Genomic DNA, 26,432 nt, shown 5'->3' with positions numbered 1-26,432 from the left:
TCAAAAGTGAACATTTCTCCCTTGACTGTGCCTATGTCATTCTACAAGGAGATTTGCAAAATATAAGTGTTGGTCAAATTTCAAGTCATGGTTCAGCATGTGGTCCAGCGGATGCAGTAATTTTCTTCCTTTGTATTTTAGGGACTTGATTAATCTACTTATGTATCATGTTATAGAAGGGAAAGAATTTTCTTGCATCTAATTATAAGATGCTTTAATATAACAAGTATTTGGCTGAGATTATTTTGTTCTTATTTTGCATTTTGTTTTGTTTGTTTGTTTGTTTTGGTCTACTCAGACTAAACTAGCAACCTCTTCTGCCTACACATGCTCAGGTTTTCACTCTAAAGACACCAATTCATTCCAAAACTGTCACAGCCAAGCGCCTACTATCAATGACTGGTTCACCAAGACACAGACCTCAAAGCAGGTGGAGAGAGGTCTTTTTACCAAGGGCATTCAGTAGGGGAACGTTCCTATGACATGTGCGTAGTCTGTTAGTACGGGGGAAGACTTAAGCGTTCGTGTTTAATCTAAAGAGTATAACTGAAAAGTCATGAAGGTCTAAAATTTTACTGAAGTCATTTCTGTATTCATATTAACTATTGATAAATTTATGTACATAAAGGACAAAGCCACTCCAGGTTTCAGTAACGTATCAAAAAGTGAATACAGTTTGAACTGTTCCCCTGAAAAGTTCTGTTTTCCTTGTTTCAGGATCAGTCAGCTGTCAGTCATCCATCCCCACCTCCTCCTCCGCAAGGACCTTCTATTCCTGGCTGCTGTTAAGGTTGCCCACTGTGGCTACTGCTGTTCAACCTATTTTTCAGGGAAAGTAAATAACAGAACAAAGAGAAGAAAAGAATTAAATTCTGGGAAATGTTGCCAAATTGCCCTGCTAAGTCGCAAAGTCAGGGACGGGGGTGGGGGTGGGGGCGGGGAAAAGTGCAGATTTCAAGACATAATGATCTCATTCAAAACAAGATCACATTATTTAGAAATTTGGGCTCATTTCTGGAGCCTAACAATACCACAATTAACTAATTGTTCCTCTCTTTCTTGTTGTTTTTATAATGCTACTTTCAGATAGACCAGGGGTTCTTAACCAGGGGAAATTTTGCCTGGCAGCGGACATTTGGCAATGTCTGGAGAGTCTGACATCTAGTGAATAAAGCCCAGTGAGGTTGCCGAACACTCACAACAGCCCTGTAATAAACACTTGACAGGCCCAAAACACCGAAAGTATTGAGAAGCCCTGGCCGGAACAGATCGTCCCAAACTAGTGGCTACTTGGTCTTGTGCCTTAAAGCAAAGCTTCCCACCATGTGTGCCTCCGCTTCACAGAGGCACTGCAGTGTAGTGTGTAGCCCCAAGATACTAGCGAAAGTCTTGGGGAGTCATCCGCGGGGTAAGCTGAGGTCACCGGGGCAATGAGTGAAAGGAGGAAGACCCCGAGGACGGTCTCTGGGGACACTGGCGTGTACAGCTGAGGAGCACGAGATGCGCCTATCACAGAGTCATAGAGGCCAAGGATGGATTGCAGAAGAGGCAGTGCAGCGCAGTGAGCAGACCCGAGTGTGTGTGCACTCCAATAACGGAGGGCCCCACGAAACCAATTTCAAAACGGAGGCAAAAGTGGAAACCAGACCACAATGCCTTAAGGAATAAAGATCACCTTTTCCATAATTTTAGAGGTGATGTAAAGTATAATATTTTAGTATTAGCTACAGAAAAGTTCATGTTTTAAAGGGGAATTTTTATTAGTTTATCTGGTATTAGAGATTTGAAAATGTTTATAGCTAAAGAGAAGGAGCTGAGGAAGAATTTGAATATGTAAGAGGCAATAACTAATGGAACAAGATTCCAGAGAAGTCAATAAGAGATGGGATTCAGGGTACAGATGGACGAGTTGGTCCTGTAAGGCTATATATATACACATATATCTTCTGAGACTAGAAAAGTTTGACTGTAGATGATGACTATTTTGTGGATATGGAAAAGATAAATTTATTCCTTCATTATTTATAAGTGTCTAAGATGTGCCAAGCACCATGCTAAAGATAAAAAAATAAACAAGACATGGTCCCTGACCTCAAGGAGCTCACAGTCTGGCGAGAAGCTAAAACAGATTTTAACCTTCACTGAAAACTACAAGTCAAAGCTGTGATGGGCAGAGTGCGGAGCAGTGACAAGTAGAAGCTTGAGGAGACAGGTGAAGGTTACTCATCCAGGGGAACAGGGGAAGAAGCTCACCAAGGACAAGTGCGAGGACCGGCTTTTGGTTTTGAGGGCACAGCTGAGGCTGAAGGGTATCCATTTGTTGTGCCCCCATATTCACAGACACATTTCCCTCAGCATTCTTACGGCCTGAACTGTGCTCCCCCAAACTTCATATGCTTACGCCCTAACCCCAGTGTGACTGTATTTGGAGATAGAATTTTCAAAATGATAATTAAGGTTAAATGTGGTCAGAAGGGTGGGGTTCTAATCCCGTAGGACTGGTGTGTCCCAGAGATTTCTCACTGCTCATGCACACGTGCAGATTCAAGAATGTTTGAGGACCCAGTGAAAGGGCTCTGGCTGTCTGCAAGCCAGAAAGAGGGACCTCCTCACAAACAATCCTGCTAGCACTTTGATCTTAGACTCCTAGTTGACAGAACTATAAGAAATAATCTGTTGTTTAAGCTGCCCAGTCTGCGGGATTTTATCATGGTAGCCTGAGCAGACTACTGCAAGCATCAGTTCTTCCACCTGGGTTCAGGAATGACAGCAGAGGTGAGGTCTGGCCAAGAGTGTGCAGGGGGAAGGTGGGGTCAGGGGAATCAGCAATGCTGGTTCAGCCATCAACCCGTGGGATTCATGTTGGGTAGGCAAGGAATAGGTATCAGCAGAAAACTGCTGGATTAGAAGAAAATGGAGAAGACAGTGGAATGAGAGCAGAAAGCTAAGGAGCAGAAGGAAGCAGAGGAAAGAAAACTGTGGTCTGAGATTCAGACACTGGAGCGAGTTCTTATGTCTGTGATACGGAGCTCAGGGTGAGGGCGAGACACAGACGTGGTCCTGAGAATAGGCGACTGCAGTGGGATGAAAGTAACTGTTACTGAAGTCAAGGAAGCAAACTTTCAAGATGAATTACCCAAGGAGATTTTGAAATCACTCAGGTGTCAATATCCTCAATGAGAAGAGGGTGCAACCGGTAAATTAATAAGCAGCCGTCGTGGAGGTAGATGGAGACAGCAGAGCTGGTGCATGAGTGTCGGAGGCAATGAGTGGGGTGGAGCGGTGTGGTCTGATTTAGTTCGGTTTGTGACTGGAAGAACAATCCCCTGAAAGCAGCAAAATGATCCGCCCCTACTGGCCCCCAAAGATGTGGAATGTGGGAGGATCTGAGTGGTTTCCTTAGAGAAAGCAGCCAGGGTGGTTGTGAGTTGTGTCCTCCGAAGGGGAGGGAAGAACAGGGATTGAGAAGGGCCAGTTGTTCAACTTGAATAACCCCTGGTTTCCTAATATGCAAAATGAAGATAAAGTGTAGGGCAACCCAGCTGTGCTTCCTGCTTGGGGCATGAAATACCCTCTTTTGCTTCAACTGGTTTATGTCAGTCTCTGTTCCTTGTTTAAAAAAAAGTTAATTTATAACTGAGGAACTAAAAATTATTTGAAACTCATTGGCAGAGACAACTGTGCAACAGAACTTCTAGGCATCTGTCTGATCATGTCACTTCATATGTGACATGGCCATGAGAGTTAGAATCCAACACTTCGCAATTCACCTTTTTTTGTCCCCATTCAGATTTAGCTTGGGACTTAAAGAAGCAAAAAGGCACTTTGGTTTCTGCTATATTGGTCCTATTCTTACCATTTTACTAAGAGTTCATTTTTTGGGGAACCACAAGCTCCTGTCCATGTGACATTAGTCCTAGAAGGCCTAAGGTACAGATGCTATGGACCGGTTTGGCTTCGTCATGTTGTCACCTCTCCCCGGACAACTTGACAATATCAGAACCATTTGTGACATTTCATGACTCTTCTAGTGATGATTTTTAGTTATATTTCATAAGAATTCTCCAGAACCATAAAATGAAATCCAAAACCATTTCTTAGTACAAATGAGCATAAATAAATGGTGGTTCTACGACCAATAGCATAATGTATTGCTAAATTTTTTTTTAAATCCTCTTAGAGTTTAAATAATATGGCAAAAATTCTATATATAAAAAATACACAGATATGTGTGTATTTATTTACATGTACATATAAATAATTCCATATGCCAAAAATATTTTAGAAATATAGATAAGAAATGAGAAAAGGGGTTGTTCCTGGTGGGAAAATGGAGTACCAGAAATATGAGATGGGGTTTATTTTGCAATATACAATTTTGTATTAAATATTTTGGCTGCACGTTTTACTTAGCTCCCAAAATATCCATATGAAAATGAAAACATTTGAAAAATTATAGTCACTAAGAGAAAAAAGGATATGAGAGATCCACAGCTTACTTTAGCTTTTTTAGTGTCCTTTGAATTCGCATAACTGCACAGTTTAGCTTTTTTTTTTCTTTTCTTTTTTTTTTTTTGGTAAGAGGCTGCCTAAGCTGGGATTGTTGTTTGGTTGGTTGTTTGGTCAGTTGTTTAGTCTTTCACTTTGTTTTTATAATAAAGGGTCACCTCAGGACTGCTCTTTCCTTGCCTACTCAATTCCTCATTCTCAAGACTACCACTTCCCTTCCTCCCTTTTTATCTATATAAATAATTATTCCTCTAATTCAAGTTCCAGGATCCTCCCTTTTAGACTTTGTATATCACCTGTACCAATCATCTGGAGTAAATAAACCTTATGTGGAAGTATCATCTCCCCATGTGAAAATTTGCTATATCCCTGCTTAGACAGCAAGCTGCACAACTCTGAGGGCTATACCCTGTATTTCCCGACATTCACTCTGTTTCTGCTTTGCACCACAGTTGTATTGCAGTTTATTTCCTCGTGGCTTATTCAAAGAGAGGCATTGCATTTCTAGTATTGACCTTAATGCTGGTTAATTTTTAGTTTTATTAACTAGTTTTTAATAGCTTTTAATTTGTATTTGTTTATTCTCATGTTAAGTAAGTAGCAAGGGACTCAAAAACAGGGATTTGGTCTAACACACATTTTAGAGTTGGGCAGAATTCATAGGCTGATCTTTATAAAGTTCTTGGGAAAAACAAATCTCTCCTGGGAGAGAAGCCTCGGTTTTAAAACAAAAAACCCACCTGTGATGCAGGGCTTGTCTGTCCGCAGAGAGTGGGAAAAATCCACGTCGTGTCTGTCCCCATTTGCAGCGTGCTGACTGATTGCCAGCCTCTCCGTAGGTGAACTTTATCAAGAGTGAAAATAATCCTGGGACCATGGGAGAAACATCATTAGTAGGGAAAATATATATCTTTGCTGCAGCTCAAGGAGATGCAGCCCATTTAAATGAAGATAAACGGGGCAAACAAAAGAATTACAATGGAAAATTTGTTGCCGGACTATCAGTAGAGGAGACATAATGCTGCCCTTTATCATACTTGTCATGCCAGTGACAGACTATAAAACTCCTACTGCTCCACAATTCTGCACTCGTCACTTTCTGGGCCAACTTTTGCCTTGGCAGATGCTTGGCATGTTTTAGACATAAGATTTATTGCCTCATTTAATCAAGACTGTGCAGGAAACAATGATCTATTTTTTTCTGTAAATTACAAATTAGGCATCTTTCACTTATTCTTAGTGAGAGAAGTGATATATGCACATATGTATGCATGTGTGTATATGTGTGTGTACATACGCTCTCCAAAGAACACCATTTATTTATTGCTTTGTAAGAAATTTAAATAATGACTTGTATTTCTTCTAGCTGCCCAAGAAAAGAAAATTTATGCAACACCATAGAATATAAATGCAGTCATCCTGCATCAGTGTTTTTCAGTGTTTATTGTCATGGAAAATAACAGCCTGAGCAGATTCTAGTGCTAATAAACGGCCCTACTATGGAGGCTATTAGCAATTTAAAGGCTGTATCATTTCATTTTGCTTCCCATTTTGCAAACACATTTTACCCTCTTTGGGTGATTTCTTCTAAAGTTTGGGGGAGCTCTGGCTTGACAGTAAAAGGAAACCATTACCCAGTCAATAAGCAAAATGTCCTGGAAATAGTATTACCCATTTAAAAATGACTCCTTGGACATTGATTAAGTTGAAATGAAGTGCACGTAGCCAATGCTCGGTTGTTGTCCTACCTAGGGAGGAAAATCGCTTGCTAGAGTTCAGTAGTAAATAGGCAATTTATTTTGACATAATGAGGAAGAGTGATGTTAACAGCCAGAGGTCACCAAAAAAGCAGCGATGGAAACAACCTATTAGATCATTTTCTCCATCCCCTGGAGAAAAGGGCCAAATTATATTTCATAGTGCTTTGTCCAGCGTAGCTTTCAGTTACTCAAGCAAGGGGCTTTCACCACTTGAGACTTTTTCTAGGACCTTTATCGTTCTTCATGACCCCAGCCTTCCTGGATATATTGGCAAAGTATGAATCTTGGTCAGAATTAACCCTGCAGGTGAGCCCAAAAGTACTTTGTGTTCACAATTAGAGCTGTATGCCTCAGAACTCATTTTCTCTTCTCTTTCAATGAACTTCAAAATCATTTTCTTGGTGATAGCTTCCTTTGTCCTTTCCTACTCTACCTCTATATTCCGTGTTCTCATCACATCCCTTTTACTCTGAGTCTAAACGAGAGCTATTTCTTGGCAGAAGAATCCCTCGGAAATAAAATTCCTGCCTGTTTGAAAGGCAAATGCTCGCCATATCCAGGGCAATGCTATTCATACAGATCGCCAAGAACGTCTTGAATAAATGAATAAAAGGGGTAGGTTCAAGAGAGAATGGGAGGAGATGAAGTGGAGACTACAAATCTAGACAACTTCACAAAATCTTGCTGCACGATGGAGTAGAGGAATGGGACCAAAGCCAGGGGACAGTGTGGGTCAAAGAAGATTTGCTTTCTAAGGGAGGGATATTGCAACATGTTTGCTTGAAGATGGAATGCCTCAGTAGAAAGACCAAAAATGAGGATGCAGGGAAGAGATGGGACACCTTATAGGAGCCATGCTCCTAGCAGATGAGAAAGGATAGGATCCAGTGCACAAATGGAGAGGGTGCCTTACACGGGTGCATGGACAGATCGTTCATTCAAACAGGAGGCAAGCACAGGGAGAGAGGTGCAGATGGCTTGGCAATTTCATGGTGTGACGGGGGCCTCAGTTCTCTTTCAGTACAGAATGGAATGGCTTCTGTGGCCGTTAAAGTCCTCTTGGCCACTCCAAGTTCTTTGACTTCTGTGGCAAATGAAGACAGAGTTTTTTAAGTCTCTTCTAATTAGATTAATCTATATAGGTTCATACCAGTTTCAGCTCTTGAAATGTCTTCTAAGGATTCAGAAAACATTATTCACAAAAATATTCATTGCATCTTACTTAATAATGCGGTGCTCATGTAAACAATTTAAATCTCCAACAATAAGGAAAAATGATGGCACATTTAAAATAATATATTTAAGATATAATAACATGGAAAATTTCAATGTTAGGTTCAAAAGAACAGGTAGATTGTGAATTTAAACATATTGACTTTTGATAGTAAAATTCAGTGATGTTTCCCCCTTTTTTCCACTGTGCTTTATTTTCCAGGTCTTCTATAATACTTATATATTATTGCTATAAGCACCTAATTCCATGTGTTAATCCCTTTCTACTTAAAAGATCCATGATGTATACATTTGGGTTCCAGTTTGTTGGGGTTTTTGTCTCCTGACACATAATCACTGGCATTTATTGAGTACTTACAGTATTTCAGGCACTGTTTTGCTGTATGAACTTAGGCAAATTTCTTAAACTTTCCGATCCTCATTTCCCTCATTTGTAAATAAGGATTATTTTGTTCATCTATAAAATGAGAATTAAATAAGTTAATACATGGATATATCCCGGAATAGTGTCTAGCAGTGTCATCAGCATTTAATAAGCATAGACACATTCATTACGTCCATAGATTACTTAGTCATATTATGCATTTGGCTCTTTTCATTCAAGAATCCAAAACACATTTTTGGTCCTCTTAGTATTCTCCTTTGTTAATTTTAAACCAAGAAAATATCTTACATGGTCCTTTTCCTTTTCCTTCTTTAATAGCATTATCAAGAAATGGAGTCATTCCTTGAGAGGACATATTTTTAACAGATCGATTTTCTTCAACAAGAGCAGACAATGCATTTCCTGCAAGCTTCCTTCCATATTGCACTGCCAGGATCTCGTGAAGGACTGGGAGCGTCAGCAGCCTTGGGAACAGGACCAATTCCCAGATATTTAATTTAGTTCTGGTCTCATCTAAATTGAAACTTTGACACAGCATTTTTCTCACACTAACTGTTTAGAGTAATTCTTTCCAATTTATCTTTATTTATTGTGAAGTCAAGCCAAACCCCAGAGGTCTTGGGGCTGTTTTGGCAGTCACTGGTGACATTATTCAATCACTCACACATGTTAATTTGAGATTATAGTCCCTGTGACTCTACCCATGGAGCATTCCCACTCATAATTTAAATAGATTCTTCTGGAGAAACTGAAGAAAAATAAAACGGCCATTAGTATGCATGAATCAGATATTTTTCAACTGGAAAGCAATGCAGAATTGAAAGTTCTTTCAGGAAGGGGAGAGATTTTATTGCTCCCATATGCTATGTGTGCTGTTATATGGCATTTTAGAATTTTGTTTTCATTTTTGTTTTTTGTCCCACCTGAATTTTATATTTTTTTACTATTTTTTTTTTTAGATTCAGCTGACTTTATTTATCTTTAAACTAATAAAAATCCCTTAAAAGTGATCCTGGGACCTTTAGAAGTTCTATGATGCACAGATACCTGCCAATGACTGAAATTCTAAATCTTGACTGAATGTGTTTAAAAAATTGATGTAAGCAGATATTTTAACTATTCATGCTTGGCAGAAGACTGAATGAAATTCTATATGTCTTTTTCAATTTCCCTAAAATTTTGTTAAATCTGCAAGTATGTACAATCCAGCTAATTGAAATTAATATTTAGTGTTCATCAGAGCTGTTTCACAGCAGCAAAAATTGAATCAGAGAAATAAAAGTTCTAAATGATGTAGGAAAAAGATAAATACAGTCAGAACAGCAGTCTAAATGTATGATATCAATATTTGACTCTATCTGCACTGTGCTGAAAGGAAGAGGATACACCAAGAAAATTTATATTGATCACTCTGGTGATGTGAATACCACCTGCATCTAATTGAATATGGGTTGTATTCTGTTCCCAGTATTAAGGATGGTATTTAACTCAGAACTCCATATTGTAAATATACAGCAGCCATTTTGTCCTAATTAAGGAATGTCTTACTACACATCATTTTCCAGAGGATCTTTATACATTAAACTAAAGTACATGATTGATTAAATTAAAGGTTAGTAATGGATAAAAAAAACCTCAAAATTCTCAAGGCTTGGAACTAGGTAACCCAACAGAAGTGGAATTGCAGGATATGATCAACGAAGTGGACGCTGATGGTAATGGCACCACTGATGGCTAGAAAAATGAAAGATACAGATAGCGAAGAAGAAATCCGTGAGGCATTCTGAGTCTTTGACAAGGATGGCAATGGTTACATCAGCACAGCAGAACTACATCACGTTATGACAAACTCTGGAGAAAAACTAGCAGCTGAACAAGTAGATGAAATGATCAGAGAAGTAGATATTGATGGAGACGGACAAGTCAACTATGAAGAATTTGTACAGATGATGACTGCAAAATGAAGACCTACTTTCAACTCCTTTTTCCCCCCCTAGAAGAATCAAATTGAATCTTTTACTTACCTCTTGCAAAAAAAAAGAAAAAAGTTCATTTATTCATTCTGTTGCTGTATAGCAAAACTGAATGCCAAAAGTACCTTCTGTCCACACACACAAAATCTGCATGTATTGGTTGGTGGTCCTGTCCCCTAAAGATCAAGCTACACATCAGTTTTACAATATAAATACTTACTTGTACTACCTTAATGATAAGGACTGCTTAAAGTTCCATTTGCTAACGATTAATACACTGTTTGGACTGGCCAGTTTTTCATGCACACAGCTTGATGACTGAGCACAGTCAGGTATTTGTATTAAAAATGAAAAAAACAAATTCAAAACCTATTCAAATGGGTTCTAGCTCAATTTGTTTAGTATAAATTGTCATAGTTGGTTTACTGAAAACAGACACATTGAAAATTGGTTTACCTCAGGATGATGTGCAGAAAAATGAGTGAAGGATAAACTGTTGAGACGTAGCCGCACTGGTAGGATGGTCCTCCTGTACTTCCGCGTGCTCCGACCCATGGTGATGGTGACACACCCTGGTGGCATGCCCGAGTATGTTGGTTTAGCGTTGTCTGCATGGTCCTGGAGTGAAATGGATGTTAGGCTGTCACTGTTCACACAAATTTTTAATAAGAAACCTTTACCAAGGGAGCATCTTTGGACTCTGATTTTAAATCTTCTGAACCAGGACTTGGAGTTGGCAGAGTAGGCTGGGGCTGTGGACTTCAGCACAACCATCAACGCTGCTGTTCAAGAAATTACAATTTATGTCCATTCCAAGTTGTAAATGCTAGTTTTATTTTTTTTCAATAAAGACCATTAACTTAAAAAAATTTTTTTAATTTTTCCCTTTCTAAGGCATCTTGGCTTTGGGTTTTTTTTTTTTTTTTTTATCACTTTGAATTTTCTAAAAATAGCTCTAAATGAATTTGTAAGTCCCTTAGGTTCAGAGGTAGATTCTATGTAGCTTGCTGATTTGTACATGCAGTGTTTGGTTTTACTGGTACGCTGTGACTTCGTCTCATTATAGCCTCACTGATGTGGTTCATACTACCCTGTAATTGTTTAGGTCCATAGTTTTCATTCCTCATCCTGATTTTGTTTTAGGAAAACAAGAAACAGAAAATCATTAATTATCTTTATGGAAAAAAATTAGTCCCAATTTTTAGTGATGGTCATTAAGTCAAATCAGCTCAGAAAGGCTGCTTATCCAATCTGTAAATGTGTGTGTGTAGAGGTACCAATAAATCAACAATTAACAGTAACTACCCTTAATGCTATAAAACAAAAATAATTAGTTTTAAAACCACATAACCTGGTGTTTGGCAAAATAATAATACAATAAGAAGGCTGTGAAGTAGCTGGAGAATTGTGAAATTTCTTAACAGGATTTAACTTCTAAGGACTTTATATAATAAAAGCATAAATATGCTGGTTCTTTTGATGATTTTTTCTTTTTTAAACTTATTTTTTAAAATAGTTGCCTCATATCTGAAGACAAATAATCTTGTAAAAATGTCTATTTCTGACAGCCTTAAAGATTAAGGGAACTGAACTGCTCCCCAGCCAGTGCCAGGTACATCTCAGGTCAGGTTGAAATAATTTAAAAATCAACTTATCAAAGCAAATACATTACTTCAAATTTTTTAGTGTGTAATTAGCCTCTCAAGGCACCCAAAAGAATAAATATTAAAAAAATATGATTTGATAAAATAAGTACCCTGACCAATAAAGAAAATTAAAAGATTGAGAGAAAATGGCAGACTAGAAGCAGCCTGTGCACGCACTGCTGTCAAGGAAAAAAGTAAAAATTGCCAGCAGCTTCCTACATATGGATTGCTCTTCTCGGAAGGAACTTTGTGAAATCACAGAGAAGCAACGTGGGACATATAGTAGGGGAAAAAAATAAGTGAAGGGGAGATATATTTGACAAGATCAAATACTCACCAGGAAAAATAGGAGGATAGAGTGCTGGAGTGCCGTGCTCATCTTGCTGGCACTGTGGCTGCGTTGAGAGGGGGCTCCCTCCACCACCACAGACCTCTACCCGGACAGGCCAGCGACCTGCCTGGAGTCTGTGTGGAGTCATTGCACCAGACAATAGGCATGGTGGGGATTGGACAACAGCTAAAGCCATCCTGAGCTCTTGGACACATGGTGCCTGGTTGGCATGGGACTCAGCTTTGCGGTGGCTGCCTTCACATCACCCCCAGATGGGACCCCTAAATGGGACCCTAGAACAAATGTAACTAACAGATATTTACAGAACATTCTACCAAAAAAACTAATGAATATGCATTCTTCTCAGCAGCACAAGGGACGTTCTCCAAGATTGATCATATTTTAGGCCATGAAACATGTCTCAACAAATATAAAAAACTTAAAATCATACCACGTATCTTCTCAGACCACAGTGAAATAAAACTAGAAATCAATTCCCAGAGTAACTCTCAATTATACACAGAGTTGTCGAAATTAAACAACCTGCTATTGAACAATTATTGGGACAAAAATGAAAGTAACATGGAAATCAAAAGATTCCTTGAACTGAATGACAAAGAGGACACAAGCTATCAGAACTGATGGGACTAAGCAAAAGCATACCTAAGGGGAAAATTCATATCTTTAAATGCCCACATCTGAAAGTCAGAAAGATCACAAATTAACAACTTAATATCAGATCTCAAGGAACTAGAAAAGGAAGAGCAAATCAGACCCAAAGCCAGCAGAGGAAAGCAAATACCAAAAGTCAGAGCAGAACTAAATGAAATGGAAAACAAAAAAAATAATACAAAAGGTCAGCGAAACAAAAAGTAGGTTCTTTGAAACAATAAACAAAATTGATAGACCTCTTGGTAGATTAACCAGGAATAGAAGAGAAAGGACACAAATAAGCTCAATCAGAAATGAAAAATGAGATATTACAACTGATAGCACAGAAATACAAATATAATACATGACTAACATGAAAATCTCTGTGCACATAAACTAGAAAACGAAGAGGAAATGGACAAATTCCTGAAAACACACAACCTCCCAAGATTCAATCAGGAAGAAATAAAACTCCTGAACAGACCAATAATGAGCAATGAGATTGAAGCAGTAATAACAAGTCTTCCAATGACAACAACAACAAAAAGCCTCAGACCAGATGGATTCACAGCCAATTCTACCAGACCTACAAAAAAGATCTGGTACCCACATTGCAGAAATTAAATTACTCCATCACATTGAGAAGGAGGGAATCCTCCCAAATTCAGTCTATGAAACTAGTATCACCTTGATACCAAAGCCAGGAAAAGACACAAAAAACAAAGAAAACTACAGACCAATATCCCTTATGAATATACATACAGAAATATTCAATAACATACTAACACACCAAATTCAATAACACATCAAAAAAATCATCCACCTTGTCCAAGTGAGCTTTATCCCAGGGATGCAAGGAGGGTTCAACATATGTAAATCAATAAATGTTAGAAGCAAAAACAAAGACCATATGATCATCTCAATAGATGCAGAAAACGCATTCAAGAAAATCCAGCACCCTTTCTTGATAAAAACCATCAACAAACTAGGCATAGAAGGAATATATCTCAAAATTATAAAAGCCATGGTTGACAGACCCACAGCCAACATCGTACTGAATGGGGAAAAATTGAAAGCATTTCCACTAAGAATTAGAACAAGACAAGGGTGCCCACTGTTACCATTTCTTTTCAACATGGTATCGGCAGTCCTAGCCGGAGGAATCAGACAAGAGAAAGAAATAAATGGTATTCAAATTGCTGAAGAGAAGGTCAAAGTGTCGCTTGTTGCTGACAATATGATCTTGTATCTAGAAAACCCCAAAGATACCACCAAGAGACTTCTTAAATTGATAAATACATTAAGCAAAGTCTAAGGATATAAAATCAATGCACATAAATCAGTAGCATTTATATATACACCAATAAAAATCAAGCTGAGAGTCAAATCAAAGACTCAATATCATTCACAATAGCTACAAAGAAAATAAAATACCTAGGATATACTTAATAATGAAGGTGGTGAAAGATCTCTACAGGAGAACTACAAAACACTGAGGAAAGAAATTTCAGATGACACAAATGGAGTAACACATCATGCTCATGGATCGGTAGAATCAACACCAAAGTAATTCATAAATTCAACAAAATACCCATCAAAATAACAATGTCATATTTCCCAGATCTAGAAAAATTATTCCTACACTTTGTTTGGAACCAGTAAAGAGCACGAATAGCCAAAGCAATCCTAACCAAGAACAAAGCTGGAGGCATCACATTACCAGACTTAAAACTATACTGCAAGGCTATAGTAAGCAAAACAGCATGGTACTGGTACAAAAATAGAGATATAGACCAATGAGACAGAATAGAGAACCCAGATATAAAACCATCAACCTACACAGCCAACTGATCTTTGACAAAGCAGACAACAATGCACACTGGGGAAAAGAAGCCCTATTCAATAAATCGTGGTGGGAAAATTGGATAGCCACATACAGAATGAATCAAGACCCCTATCTCTTGCCACTCACAAAATTAATTCAAAATGGATAAAAGACTTAAATGTAAGGCCTGAAACCATAAGAATTCTAGAAGAAAATGTATAAAACCCTTCTAGATATCAGTCTAGGCAAAGAATTTATGACTAAGACCCCAATGGCAATTACAGCAGCCACAAAAATAAATAAATGGGACTTGATTAAATTAAAATGCTTCTGCACAGCTGAGGAAATAATCAACAGAGCAAACAAACAACCTTTGGAATGACAGAAAATATTTGTGATGAGAGAAAATATTTGTAATCTATACATCCAACAAAGAGCTAATATCCAGAATTTACAAAGAAATCATCAAGAGAAAAACTATCAACCTCATTAAAAAGTGGGCAAAAGTCATGAACAGAAGTTTTTCCAAAGAACATAGACAAATGGCCAGAAAACATATGAAAAAAATGCTCAACATCACTAATCATCAGGCAAATGCAAAGTAAAACCACAATGAGATACCATCTTACTCCTGTTGGAATAGCTTTTATTAAAAGGTCCAAAAACAATAGATGCTGTCATGGATACAAAGAGGAAGGAATGCTTACACACTGTTGGTGGGACTGCATTAGTACAACCCCTATGGAAAACAGTATGGAGATTTCTCAAAGAACTAAAAGCAGACCTACCATTCAATCCAGCAATCCCACTACTGGGTATCTATCCAAAGGTAAAGAATTCATTTTATCAAAAAGATATCCACACTCAAACGTTTATTGCAGAACAATTCACAATTGCAAAGATGTGGAATCAATCTAAGTGCCAATCAATTCATGAGCAGATTAACAAAATGTGGTATATGTATACCATGAAATAGTACTCAGCCATAAAAAAGGATGAATTAATAACTTTTGCAGCTATTTGGCAGGACTTGGAGACCATTATCCTAAGTGAAGTATCTCAAGAATGGAAAAATAAACACCACATGTATTCTCTAATAAATTGTAACTAACCAATGGGAATCTGAACTGGACCATCACATACCTAGCACAAACAAAATTTATAAGCCATCTGGCCTATTCTTTTGCAATACACAAAATGTTTAAAATCTAATAAAAGTACTAAATTATGAAAAATCAGAGATATTTTAATTGTATGAAAATGGAACAATTATGGTGAGTTCAAAATACTTAGCAACAGTGTTTCATGGAAAAGACCTCTGCATTTTACCCATTTTCTATTAACATTTTTCTTCTTTCTTGAGGCAAAAGTTACAGCATCAGAAGAAATTACATAAATAAAATAATTTGGAATTACAGTTAATTTTACATTGCCTGACTTGGAGAAAATACAAAGTTCTCATTCTAGGTTCATGTAAACAGAACAATTGCAAGTTATAAATTATACTCAGATTATTTCATTTTTATTCACTCACAGAGGACCTTTAATTACAACTACTTTTGAAAAATATAAAATGCTTAGAAAAAGTCATATAATTGAAACATCAGACAAAAACAGATTTTAAATTGTTCTTAAGAAAATACTGTGAGAAAGAAAAAAATAGAATTCAAATATTTCTTTTATAACTGAGTACACATTGCCATCTCAAAATTGAAATAAGCAATGAATGTGCAAATCAAATTTGTAATAAATGAGCTGAAATAAAACTGCATTACAGATATGCTACATTTTTTGTATAGGCAGGTTTTAAGCTATTACCAAAATACTAAACGATTTTGTGTCAAATAACTATTATTGCTTTCTGCAAAATCCATTCTAAGAGTACATATTCTATAAATACAAAAGACTACAAAGAAAATAAATATTTTATCTACAGAGCTTTCTTGCTCTCTCTCCCCACCTCTTACACATTTCCTTTTCCTGAAAAAGTTCTTAATCCCTTTATGCATGATGTCACCAATAATATTAATATTTTTTTCACTTTGGGGGCATTTATTCATAAGGTAATATACAAATAATCTTTGAAATATGAGCATTTCAAAGAGAGAAGACTTTATACCCATGTTCAATCCTAAACATAGAAAAGAACTTTCCATGATGTGTGCAGGGTACCAGGCCTACGGCTGTTTACGACTCCATAAGGTGTCACGCCCTGGGTGAACAAATAGGTGCTGTGTTCTAGATCAGGACTTAAGGTTTTGCTTCTCTGTGGTACTCTGAAAATACTATACATTGAAAGCTATTCTGAAAATTATATACAGTTGACACTTGAACAACAGGGGTTTGAATTACATGGGTCTGCTTGCACGTGGTTTTTTTTCTGCCTCTGCCACTCCTAAGACAGTAAGACCAACTCCTCCCCTTCCTCCTCCTCCTCAGCCTGCTCAATGTGAAGATGACAGTGAAAACCTTTATGATGATCCACTTCAACTTAATGGATAGTAAATATATTTTCTCTTATGATTTTCTTAATAACATTTTATATTCTCTGGCTTATTTTATTTTAAGAATACAGTATGCAATACATATGACATACAAAATATGTGTTAGTCAACCATTTATGCTATTGGTCAGTCTTCCGGTCAACAACCATTTACGTTATCAGTAAGAATAGTGGTGGTTAAGTTTCGGAAGAGTCCAAAGTTACATAAGAATTTTCAACTGTGCATGGGGCTGGAGCCCCTAACCTATGTTGTTCAAGGTTCAACTGTAATTCAATCGCTTTTTCAGCAAATAATGAGAGAGAGAGAGAGAGAGAGAGAGAGAGAGAGAGAGGGAGGGCGGGCTCAAGAAATCTGCCCGGTGCCCTGGCTCGGCTGACTTGCCAGGAGAAGACCTGACCCTGAAATGTGTCCCATCCGTATTTTCTACATGAAAATGTAGGGTTCTAGGAGCTGATCATGAAAAGTGTCAGATTTCTTCAGGTAAACATAGCTTACTATTATTCACTATGAAATTTGTACCTGAAGATAATGATATTCTCAGATTCTAAAGGGATTTAACTGGAGGCGAGAATAACAAGAAATGAGTGATGAAGTAGCTCAGTTGAGCCGGAGCTAGGGTGCCCCAGGGGTGGGAATCGAATAGTCTGGTATGTGGAATTACATACCCGTATTTCTCTCTTGGTAGAAGAACTCCTAAACTGCCATGGAGTGTTTAGAGGTCCTTCATCAGTGGTCTTCCCGCCTCTCTTTAAGGAACTGTAAAGAATCTGAGATTTTACTCTACTTGCAAGTTAAGAAGTTAACTTGCTGTTGTTTCATGAATGCAGACAGGAGACATGAGCTTCCTAGGTCTGAGACAATGGACTTTATTACTCACAGCAGCAGCACGAAAATCAGAAAGTTCGTCTCAGTTCCCTGGTCCCCAAGTCACACAGGGTGATGTGGCTATGCACAAATGGATCCCTACACAAGCAGTAGGTTGTGTCACAGTGAAAGAATATTGAACTTAAAGGACTCAAATCTTTTTTAAGGGGCAGAAAGTATGCCTGCCCCTTGCTCCAGAGGGGAGACACTACCTTTACTTTCTAAAGCTATAAACAAATCTGCTGTTTGTTTCTGAGAGAGACACTCTCTCTCTCTTCCACCTGTGTTTGCTACAGAAATGTCCCTAAAAGTATAATCTGAAATAAAGAGTAGTCATTGCCTCACTCATAAGATACACAGAAATGCAAAAGGCCCATGAAGAATGGTATCCAATTCTCCCCTCCCGTCACTGCCTGAAGTCAAGGAGTCTTGTGGGGGGAAAAAAATATAGAGTCCTGTCCACGACAGGATAAAGATATAATCAGTAAAAAGTAGCAGGCACTCCTTGTATCTGAGAGAGGGACATATTTGGCATATTGTGAGTGTCACCGTGATCTTGCTTTTCTCTCGCTTTACCATGGTTTCATAGTGTCCTTGCCCAATATTTATGTTCTGTGAGACTATTACATACAACAGGAGAACAGCATGACCTAGCTGTGAATATCAGACCTTTTTGAACACATCAGGACTACTTTTTTTCTTTTTCAGCTGTTTATTTGAATCAGGATTCATATTAGCCCTAATTGGAGTGGTTGCCATGTTTCTTAAGTGTCTGTTACTTTTTAGGCTTCTCCTTCCTTTTTTTTCACCTCTTATAATTTAGTTACCGAGGAATCAATCCATTTGTCCTGAGGAATTTGCCATTGTTTGGATTTTGCTGACCGTATTTCTGCTGTGTCATTTAATATGTTCTTCAATGCCTTTACTTTCTGTAAATCAGTAGTAAGATCTAAAGGAATGATCAAATTCAGATTTAATGCTTTTGACGATAATATTCATAGGTTGTGATGTGTTTTTCCATCAGGAGCCTCATAATATGTGATTATCGTTCTTTTTGTGATATTAGCAGCCTATAATGGTTTGATCCATAAATTCATTATGGGTTGCAAAATGGTTGATATTCTAACTCTATCTTTTTTTTTTAATACTAGCAAAAATATATTTTATCTATTTATTTAAGTTTGGTGTCCCCAGCTCTTTTTCAAATAACCTAAGATGCCTTATGTATTAAAATAATAGAAAATAGGACATCCAGAGATAGAACAAGCTGAAATCATAACAGAAGCAATTGAACATGATTTCATCAATACTATTACTTTCTTGGATGGGTTTTTTGTGCTCCAGAGATAAATATGAAGTGTCTGTATTTGGATGCCATCAAAAGGGACAGATTCAGTGTAGTCAACCAGGACACAAAGAAATTGACAATTTTCTGGAATTCAACTAGAGTCTTAAAAGCTGTGTATTTCTCTGTGTAAAGAATAAAGAAAAAAATCTCCACAGACCTTGTTAAGTAGACAGTTACCTTTAACATTTCTACGTTAGGTCAAAATATACACATCACATATGCCAAGTAGATTAATAAATGGAAGAATATCTTATGTTCTCTAATTGTGAAGTACTCTTGTCACTGTGGTAAAACCTCAAATTACTTAGAATGCTTAGAGTCACACTTAATAGTAAATTCTTGTTGTATGAGGATTTACTACTAGGATTTACTGGAAAAGTTTAAGATATGCAGTTTCTGTGTATTTATCATCCACTACATTTCATAACTCATAACTAAACATCATTCTTAACAATCGACACACAGTCTGTATGATCTCAAGTAAGGCAAACTGGGAACACCAGAGTATAAACATCAAAGGAATTTCATCTTCATAGGTGTGTGCTTAAATATAGAAATCCACATCTCCAGATCAATCCTATCTCCTGGCCCCTCCTGGTCTCCCCTTGAGATACTAATTAGGGAATTCAAAGGAGATGGAAAAAACGTGGTGACAAGTTGCCAGGCCTGACCATCAGCTGCCGAGCCGGGGGCAGCTGAGTGCCCGGCCTGTGGTGAGTCCTTCCCTCGGGATGTCCCAGCCAGGCTCTAAATACCGATGGCCACTAGCTTGCCTGCCCCCTTGAGAACAGTTTCTCATAGGTAGACCAGAAAGCTTTCTAAACTCTGCTACTGTGTACTTCTGACATATTAAGCATAACTTATTGAACAGACTTAAATCTTTGATGAATTTGCAGTGCTCCAAAGTAATTATTTTGACATCAGTGACAGCCTTATAGACAGCGAACCGCAGGAGATCAGACAGGTGCTGTATTGACCAAAGAAAACATCCTGGAGTTTGTGTTTTCACTAGACCTCTGATATGTATTAACTTTATTTTGATTTGACTCTAACTTTCAAAAATGAGACACAGCCAAAAGAAAACACCAAAATAACAACCATTAATGGTGCCTTTAGGAAAAACTAAGTTTTTGATGAGACTATATCTACTTGGTAAGTAAAACTTTACAAGGGAAGTTGTAGAATCATAAAACTAGAAGGAATATTTCAGACCATCCTGTCCTATGCCCTTCACCTTATAGCTGAGGCAAATGAGGTCGAATGGTATGAAGTGACTTATCCAAAGCCACAGGGACAGGCTGGAACAGAATTAGAACCCAAATCTTGACTCTTGACTATGCAAATCACTGAAGGCAATTTTTTTAAGTATTTAGTTGCTACCCTAAACACTAAATTCACTAATGAATGGTATATTCTCCATATAAATTCATGAAGCATGAATGAAATTTCTGAGTAAAAGAAAAATACATACCAGAAAACTGCTAAATTTATCACTCACAGTATACCAACATTTCATTTGTGTGCAAGTTTTCATTTCATTATCTCCTCCCAGTGCTACAATAAACCCTGGCGCAAACTGGTATTTTTGAAATTGTGTTCACTCTTCCGGGTCATGGAAACACTACTCAGGGCATTTAAGCAGTAATATATGCACTAGTTGTCCAGGACCACTGACCAAAAACACAGTTCTACAAATATCCCATAGTCACTAGGGAAATCTGCCTGTTTTATAAAAATACCATAAATTCTCTTGGTGTTATTTAGAATTAAATGAGTTCAAAAGTGGTCTTCAAAGATTCTATGCTTGAATTAAAAATATAAAGTCATGTTTAAAATCATGTTAATAATATTTGTAGATGAATCTAAAAATTGTTCATACAAAAGAAAGGCAAAATGTTTTTAATTTAAAGCCATCTCCAGTAACTCTCTTGTTTGAGAGTTTAATTTGCTAATTAGACTGATGATACCTGCCTTCATGGTGAGTTAGGGGTAATTAGATGTTACAACAGAACTACTAAGAGAGAATAGACCCCACAAAGCGCAGTCAACCAGATCATTATCTGAGGCAAAGCAAGCTAATTATCACCATAAAGTTCAAACTAGAGGATTTGATCTGAACATCCACCTAGTGGACTCTATTGGGGGTCAAACCCCTTGTGCTTAGTGAATTCACACCATACACTCATTTTAGTACCTTAAAATGGGCTTTGATATAAGAAATAGACACAGCATCAGAATGTGTGCACAGAGGAAAAGAAAACATGTAGAGGCAGCCCTTGCTGGGTTCCAGAGAGTTTCCTATAAACCAAAGAATATGGAAGTCCAAATCTGAAGTTGGGACAACCACTCCCAGGTGACTGATCACTCTTTGATTCTCACTTTGAAACACCTGGGAAGTGAGACTATTCTACAATTACTTCCTCTAAGGCAGCTATAGAAAATTACTTCTCCTCTCTCTCAGGAGAGGCCCCGTTAGTCCTCAGGGGTCAAGGAGGGAAGTCAATGCACCTGGACTGCCGAGATGGTACCCGTAGTGGTGCATTTGACAAACGAACAATAAAGTTCATTTATTGGGGGGAAAACACGATTTTGGTGGACTTAACAAATATTTGTGATCTACTTGTAGTCCCAATGACTGTTAAAACACTACTTCCATGAGACAACACCTTCTGTGGTCCAAACATCCAATTTAGAAATAAACTTACAGAATGCCACTTGGTTGTAAACTAGAGATGCAGAAAGATTTCAAGCGTGAATGAATTACAGTAATGAGATCGTGAAGTTTTCTTAACTGTTTATTACTGTGAGAAATCGTTACAGAACAGGGCCCTTTCAAGACTCTGACACGTAACAGCATTCTCAGACGGATCAGTTATCAGTCATCGCCATTGATTGTGCGACTGTGTCCACTGTTTGTTTCATTTCCCTGACAAGATAGTAAAGCTTTAGTTTTATTCACAGGTGACGCTGTCTTGTACAGTCCATTAGAATCTCGAGGCCATCGAGGCCGGGAGCAGGGAGCGAAGCGGGGTGAACAGGAAGCAGGCTCTGTGCACGGCAGACCTGTTTCAGGACACAGAGACGCGGTAGAACTAGCCGATCTGTTGAGATACTGTGATACTCCTTATATGTGCATATGTGTTAGTTTATTGTTTGCCAAAACTTTTTCTTTATATTTGCAATAGATACCAGATTAGTTATCAACATCTCACCAAGAAATAGAAAATTCTACATTTTTTTGTCTTTCAGGCCTAACATTCAAAGGCATTTCTTCAGATAAAAATATGCAGTTTCTCTTTATAAGTACAAGTGACTTACTGGAGTCTCCAATTATTTTCTAAATATGTAAATGTTTGTTGAATGAACACTGGCACATCTCTAACCAAAGCCTATCGAAGCTCGAGAGTCTACCACACTCTAAGAGGACAAACCAATCCCCCAAGGCCTTTATATTTATAGGTGAGGAAATTCAGGCTTAGACAGTTTGCACCACCTATCTACATATATAGGTATCACTGCTACAGATCTCTCTCCCAGGTCTATACCGATTCCGAATCCTGGAATCTTTGCTTTCCATATTTTGATGTCTATGGAAGAACAGGAAGAACAAAATAGAGGAAAACATATTTTGAGCTAAAACACTCTTGTGAAAATCCCACCTATATTCTTTTACAGTGAAAATCAGAAAGCTAAATATTGTTTTAATTAACACCTTTATAAAACACATAGAGATGTCAAGAAAAAAATGAAATTAAGATTTTTTTGAAACTACACTGATACTAAGAACTAAGAATGAGAATAAACCCTTAGGTACAGAGAAACTCCAATGCAAAGTAATCTGACATCTGTTAAATTGGATAGCAGGAAGGAATCATAAAGCCTACATGAATCTCTGTTGCTAGAGATCATGAGAAGAGACTTAATAATAATATTGCCTTTGATGACAGTCATGCAGAGAAAGTTTGAAAAGCAAAAAATACAGAGCTTACTGCATATTAAGATTCCGTTTCAATGAATATTGGGCTACACTTGTCAGAAATTGCAGTAAAGCCCTGGCAATGTCTTAGATGTGGGAGAGTGAAAGCAGAAGAGGTAAAATGTCTAAGTACGTATCCCGCAGAAAGCCACCAAATGCTCTTACTTGGCATGAAAAGAACTGAGAGATGGATGCATTTTATCACAGCCTGCGGGAAATGTTTTACTCTTTGAATAAGTTATCTGACTTTTTTCCCCCCACTGTTTGTTTTTAATTAGGGAAGGAAACATTTCCAAATTTAAATAGCTAGGAAGTATTTCCAAATCTTAAATATCCAAGTTCAAAATGACCGTATCTGCTTTAACGCCCAGTCACCTTTCCGCTTCCAGTGAGAAGCCAGACGCTGAACTTCCTCCCCGGTTTGCTGTTACCTTGTTGGGGGGTGGAAATCTGTTTGGGTCTTGCTGATTTGACAGGTATTTTTCTTCCCTGTTGTTTGACGTGCGTTATCTCAGCACACCGAATCCGAGGCGAGGCCTGGCTGTCCGAGAGGCCAGTTTTTGGAGAGAGCCCGACCTGCGGGCGGCGGCGGGGCCACCCTGCTCGCTGGGGCCCTGGGCGTCGGTGGCTTCGGCTGTGTTCACACTAGGGGCATATTTGCCGTCTACGAAGCATTTTGGAAGCATAAAGTCTGAAAACCTCCAGGCACACAAGCTTGCTAGCATCTCCCCTCTAGACGAAGAAGGGAGCAACACGGCCTTCCAAGGCGCTCGGCTGGGATGCATCCCTGGCACTGTCGCTGCGCGCACACTAACGCTTTGCGTTCCCTCTGTCACCCCCTCACTTGCTTCCTAGATCACCTGAAGGATAAGTTAGAAGAATACATGGCCCGATTTTCCAAGGTGAGGATCGTTCGCACCAAGAAAAGGGAAGGGCTCATCCGGACCCGGCTCCTGGGGGCGTCGATGGCCAGAGGCGAGGTCCTGACGTTCCTGGACTCCCACTGCGAGGTCAACGTGAACTGGCTGCCGCCGCTCCTCGGTGAGTCCGTCCCGCGGGCCTGGGGTCCGAGGTCCCCGGAGGGGCGACCTGGTGTCCCTGGAGTTTGCAATCCGCAAAGACGAGAGGCCCCTCCCACAATGTTTCCAGCGGAAGCCTCGAATTAGTATTAGAGTTATTAGAAGTAGAATATCTTAACCACTGCTGAGGACAGCAGTAACTAGAAAACTATATTAAAATTGACATTTTAGATAATGTCAACTGCGGTCTAACTTAAGGTGTAAAAAGGTTTCATTTATCGTAGGCGTCTTCCTTTATTGTAGTCTTATTCACTGGGTAAACTAAAAGAAAAAAGGACCTCCAAATTCTTTTTTATCGTCGTTCCGTAACTACAGTAATACTACAGTACACACACACATTTAACAAGTATTACACGGTGGTTAAGATATGAGGAAGGAAAATTATTCAGCCCCAGAATACAGTTAAAATGTAAACACCTTGACATTTTCTAGGATTTGTAATGCCATTTCTTTTTCTGTTATTCTTTCTACTTCTGGCACCAGACTGTCTCTAAATATTCAACCCCCTCACACACACAAACACTGTATTTATTATCCATAGACCCTCTCAAACACTCGGAGCTGCTACCCAGGTGATATATCTTAAATGTTCACAATGAGATGAAGAGAGAAAGAAGAAGGCTATGTCAGACTGCACTTGAACTGTTAGAAACACAAAACTGAAAGTAATTTAAGCTAGAAGGTATGTGTGTGACTCAGTTCAAGCTTCACTATTTTTGCGTTTTATTTTACAATGAAGTCAGATATAAAGTCCAGCTGGGGATAAGAAATAAATTGTGAGCCTGAAAAAAAATCTCTTTCTAAGAAGTTCTTGGTGTACACATATTGTACTCCTTCCTATTCTTCCAGATTTCAATAAATCAACTTTTATTGTAAATATATCCCTGGCCTTGGAAGTAAAGCCACTAACAGCCTTCACAGTAGCTGCCTTGGAAAGAACGATTTGCTATTGACGACTGTGTGGGATTTCAGCAAAGCTCCATTAGTAAAAGACAGGGAGGGGGGAATCAATTGAAACTGTATAGGATTTAAAAAAGGAAACAACCAGAGTCTCAGACCCCCCACCACATCACCAATCCACAGACCCCTGCATGGAGGACTGCCCAGCCGTCCTAATCAACGGCTGTTTCCATGCTCCTACAGTCAGACTCCTCTGAGCCTTTAATTAAAAGTACCTTGTCCAAGGACATAGCAATTTAGAGCTTCATCAGCAACGGTGGGATTCCCTCAAACTGAATTTGACCTATGTGCTGCTGAACACTCAAGGAAGTCAGCAAAAGGTGTAATTTATTTATGAACCAAAGCAATCCCTAAATGCCAATTATTGAGTCTCTGATTGTTCACCATGTGTCTAAAAAAACACGAGAAGAAAAACAGGAAAAAAGAAAAAGAGAATAAGAGAAACCCACAACCCACTTTTTCTCATTAAAGCATTTCATTTCCTGTAGGCCTGATGGGTAAGAAGTGATCCAAGCGCGGGATCACTATCTTTTCTTATTTTCCTCTATCAGTGTCTTGATACATCATCCAAAATGAAAAAAACAGGTGGAGCCACACAGTCTCTTGGTTCATTTTTCACCTTGGGATTATACCTGAATTTCAATTTCCCATTAAGAGTCTGTTTGTTTGATCCCTGGAAATTGAAATGTAGGCACAAGCCTTGGATGAAAAATTAGTCATCCTGCTCTCACCCCAAGCTAGTGCAGCGGGATGAGAGCTGAAAGGAAATCCGAAGGGAAAGTTCACAGTTAATTTAACAGACGCATTCTCTTTGGGTCACCTTGGGACTCTTTGCTGGTCAAGGAACTTGTAAATCAAACCTGATTCTAAATTTGATTGAAGAAAGTCACTGAAACCTTAATTCTAAAAGACCTGCAGGGGCGACAGCAGAAATATTTTGGACACAGCAGCAATGGTCTCACATGTCAAAGACATCTCTGGAAAAACACCATTTGGATAAAGATTAAAACCCATTATAAGACTTTCCCAGGTGAAAAGGGTTGCTCAGAGTCCTTGGTGGAGATTAACTGGAAATGGTGAGGGGGGGTCTCCCTGTCCACTAACTAGCTGGGGTAAGGGAAAGGCCACCTTGGGACCTTGGAGGTTCACTGGGGCTGAGCCATCTAAAGCTGCACCCCTTCCCATGCCCCAGCACCCTGCATCCCCCTTGCCCTGTTTTATTTTTTCCATTTCATTTATCACCTTCTAAAACACTATATAATTGAGTTATTTATTATGTTTATTAATTGTCCTTGCTTCATTCCTGAAGACAGGGATTTTTTGTGTGTGTGTTGTTATTCACTGCTGTGTCCCCAGAACCTAGAAAAAGTGACTGGCACAGAGTTTCT

The 26,432-nt window shown here is 38.5% G+C and overlaps 1 protein-coding gene and 1 pseudogene across 1 annotated transcript in view; both read left to right on the top strand.

The window, feature by feature from the left end:
• GALNTL6 (polypeptide N-acetylgalactosaminyltransferase like 6) overlaps window positions 1-26,432 on the top strand; it is an 819,656-nt gene that overhangs the window by 660,392 nt on the left and 132,832 nt on the right. Inside the window, exon 6 of the mRNA XM_045552501.1 lies at window positions 23,861-24,046. Coding sequence (XP_045408457.1) covers window positions 23,861-24,046 — 186 coding nt within the window. The remainder of the gene's footprint in view (window positions 1-23,860; window positions 24,047-26,432) is intronic.
• LOC123638695 lies at window positions 9,551-10,045 on the top strand (annotated as a pseudogene).

Source organism: Lemur catta, chromosome 5, assembly GCF_020740605.2.
Source record: "Lemur catta isolate mLemCat1 chromosome 5, mLemCat1.pri, whole genome shotgun sequence".
Taxonomy (NCBI): domain Eukaryota; kingdom Metazoa; phylum Chordata; class Mammalia; order Primates; family Lemuridae; genus Lemur; species Lemur catta.
This window is presented reverse-complemented; position numbering and strand designations above follow the sequence as displayed.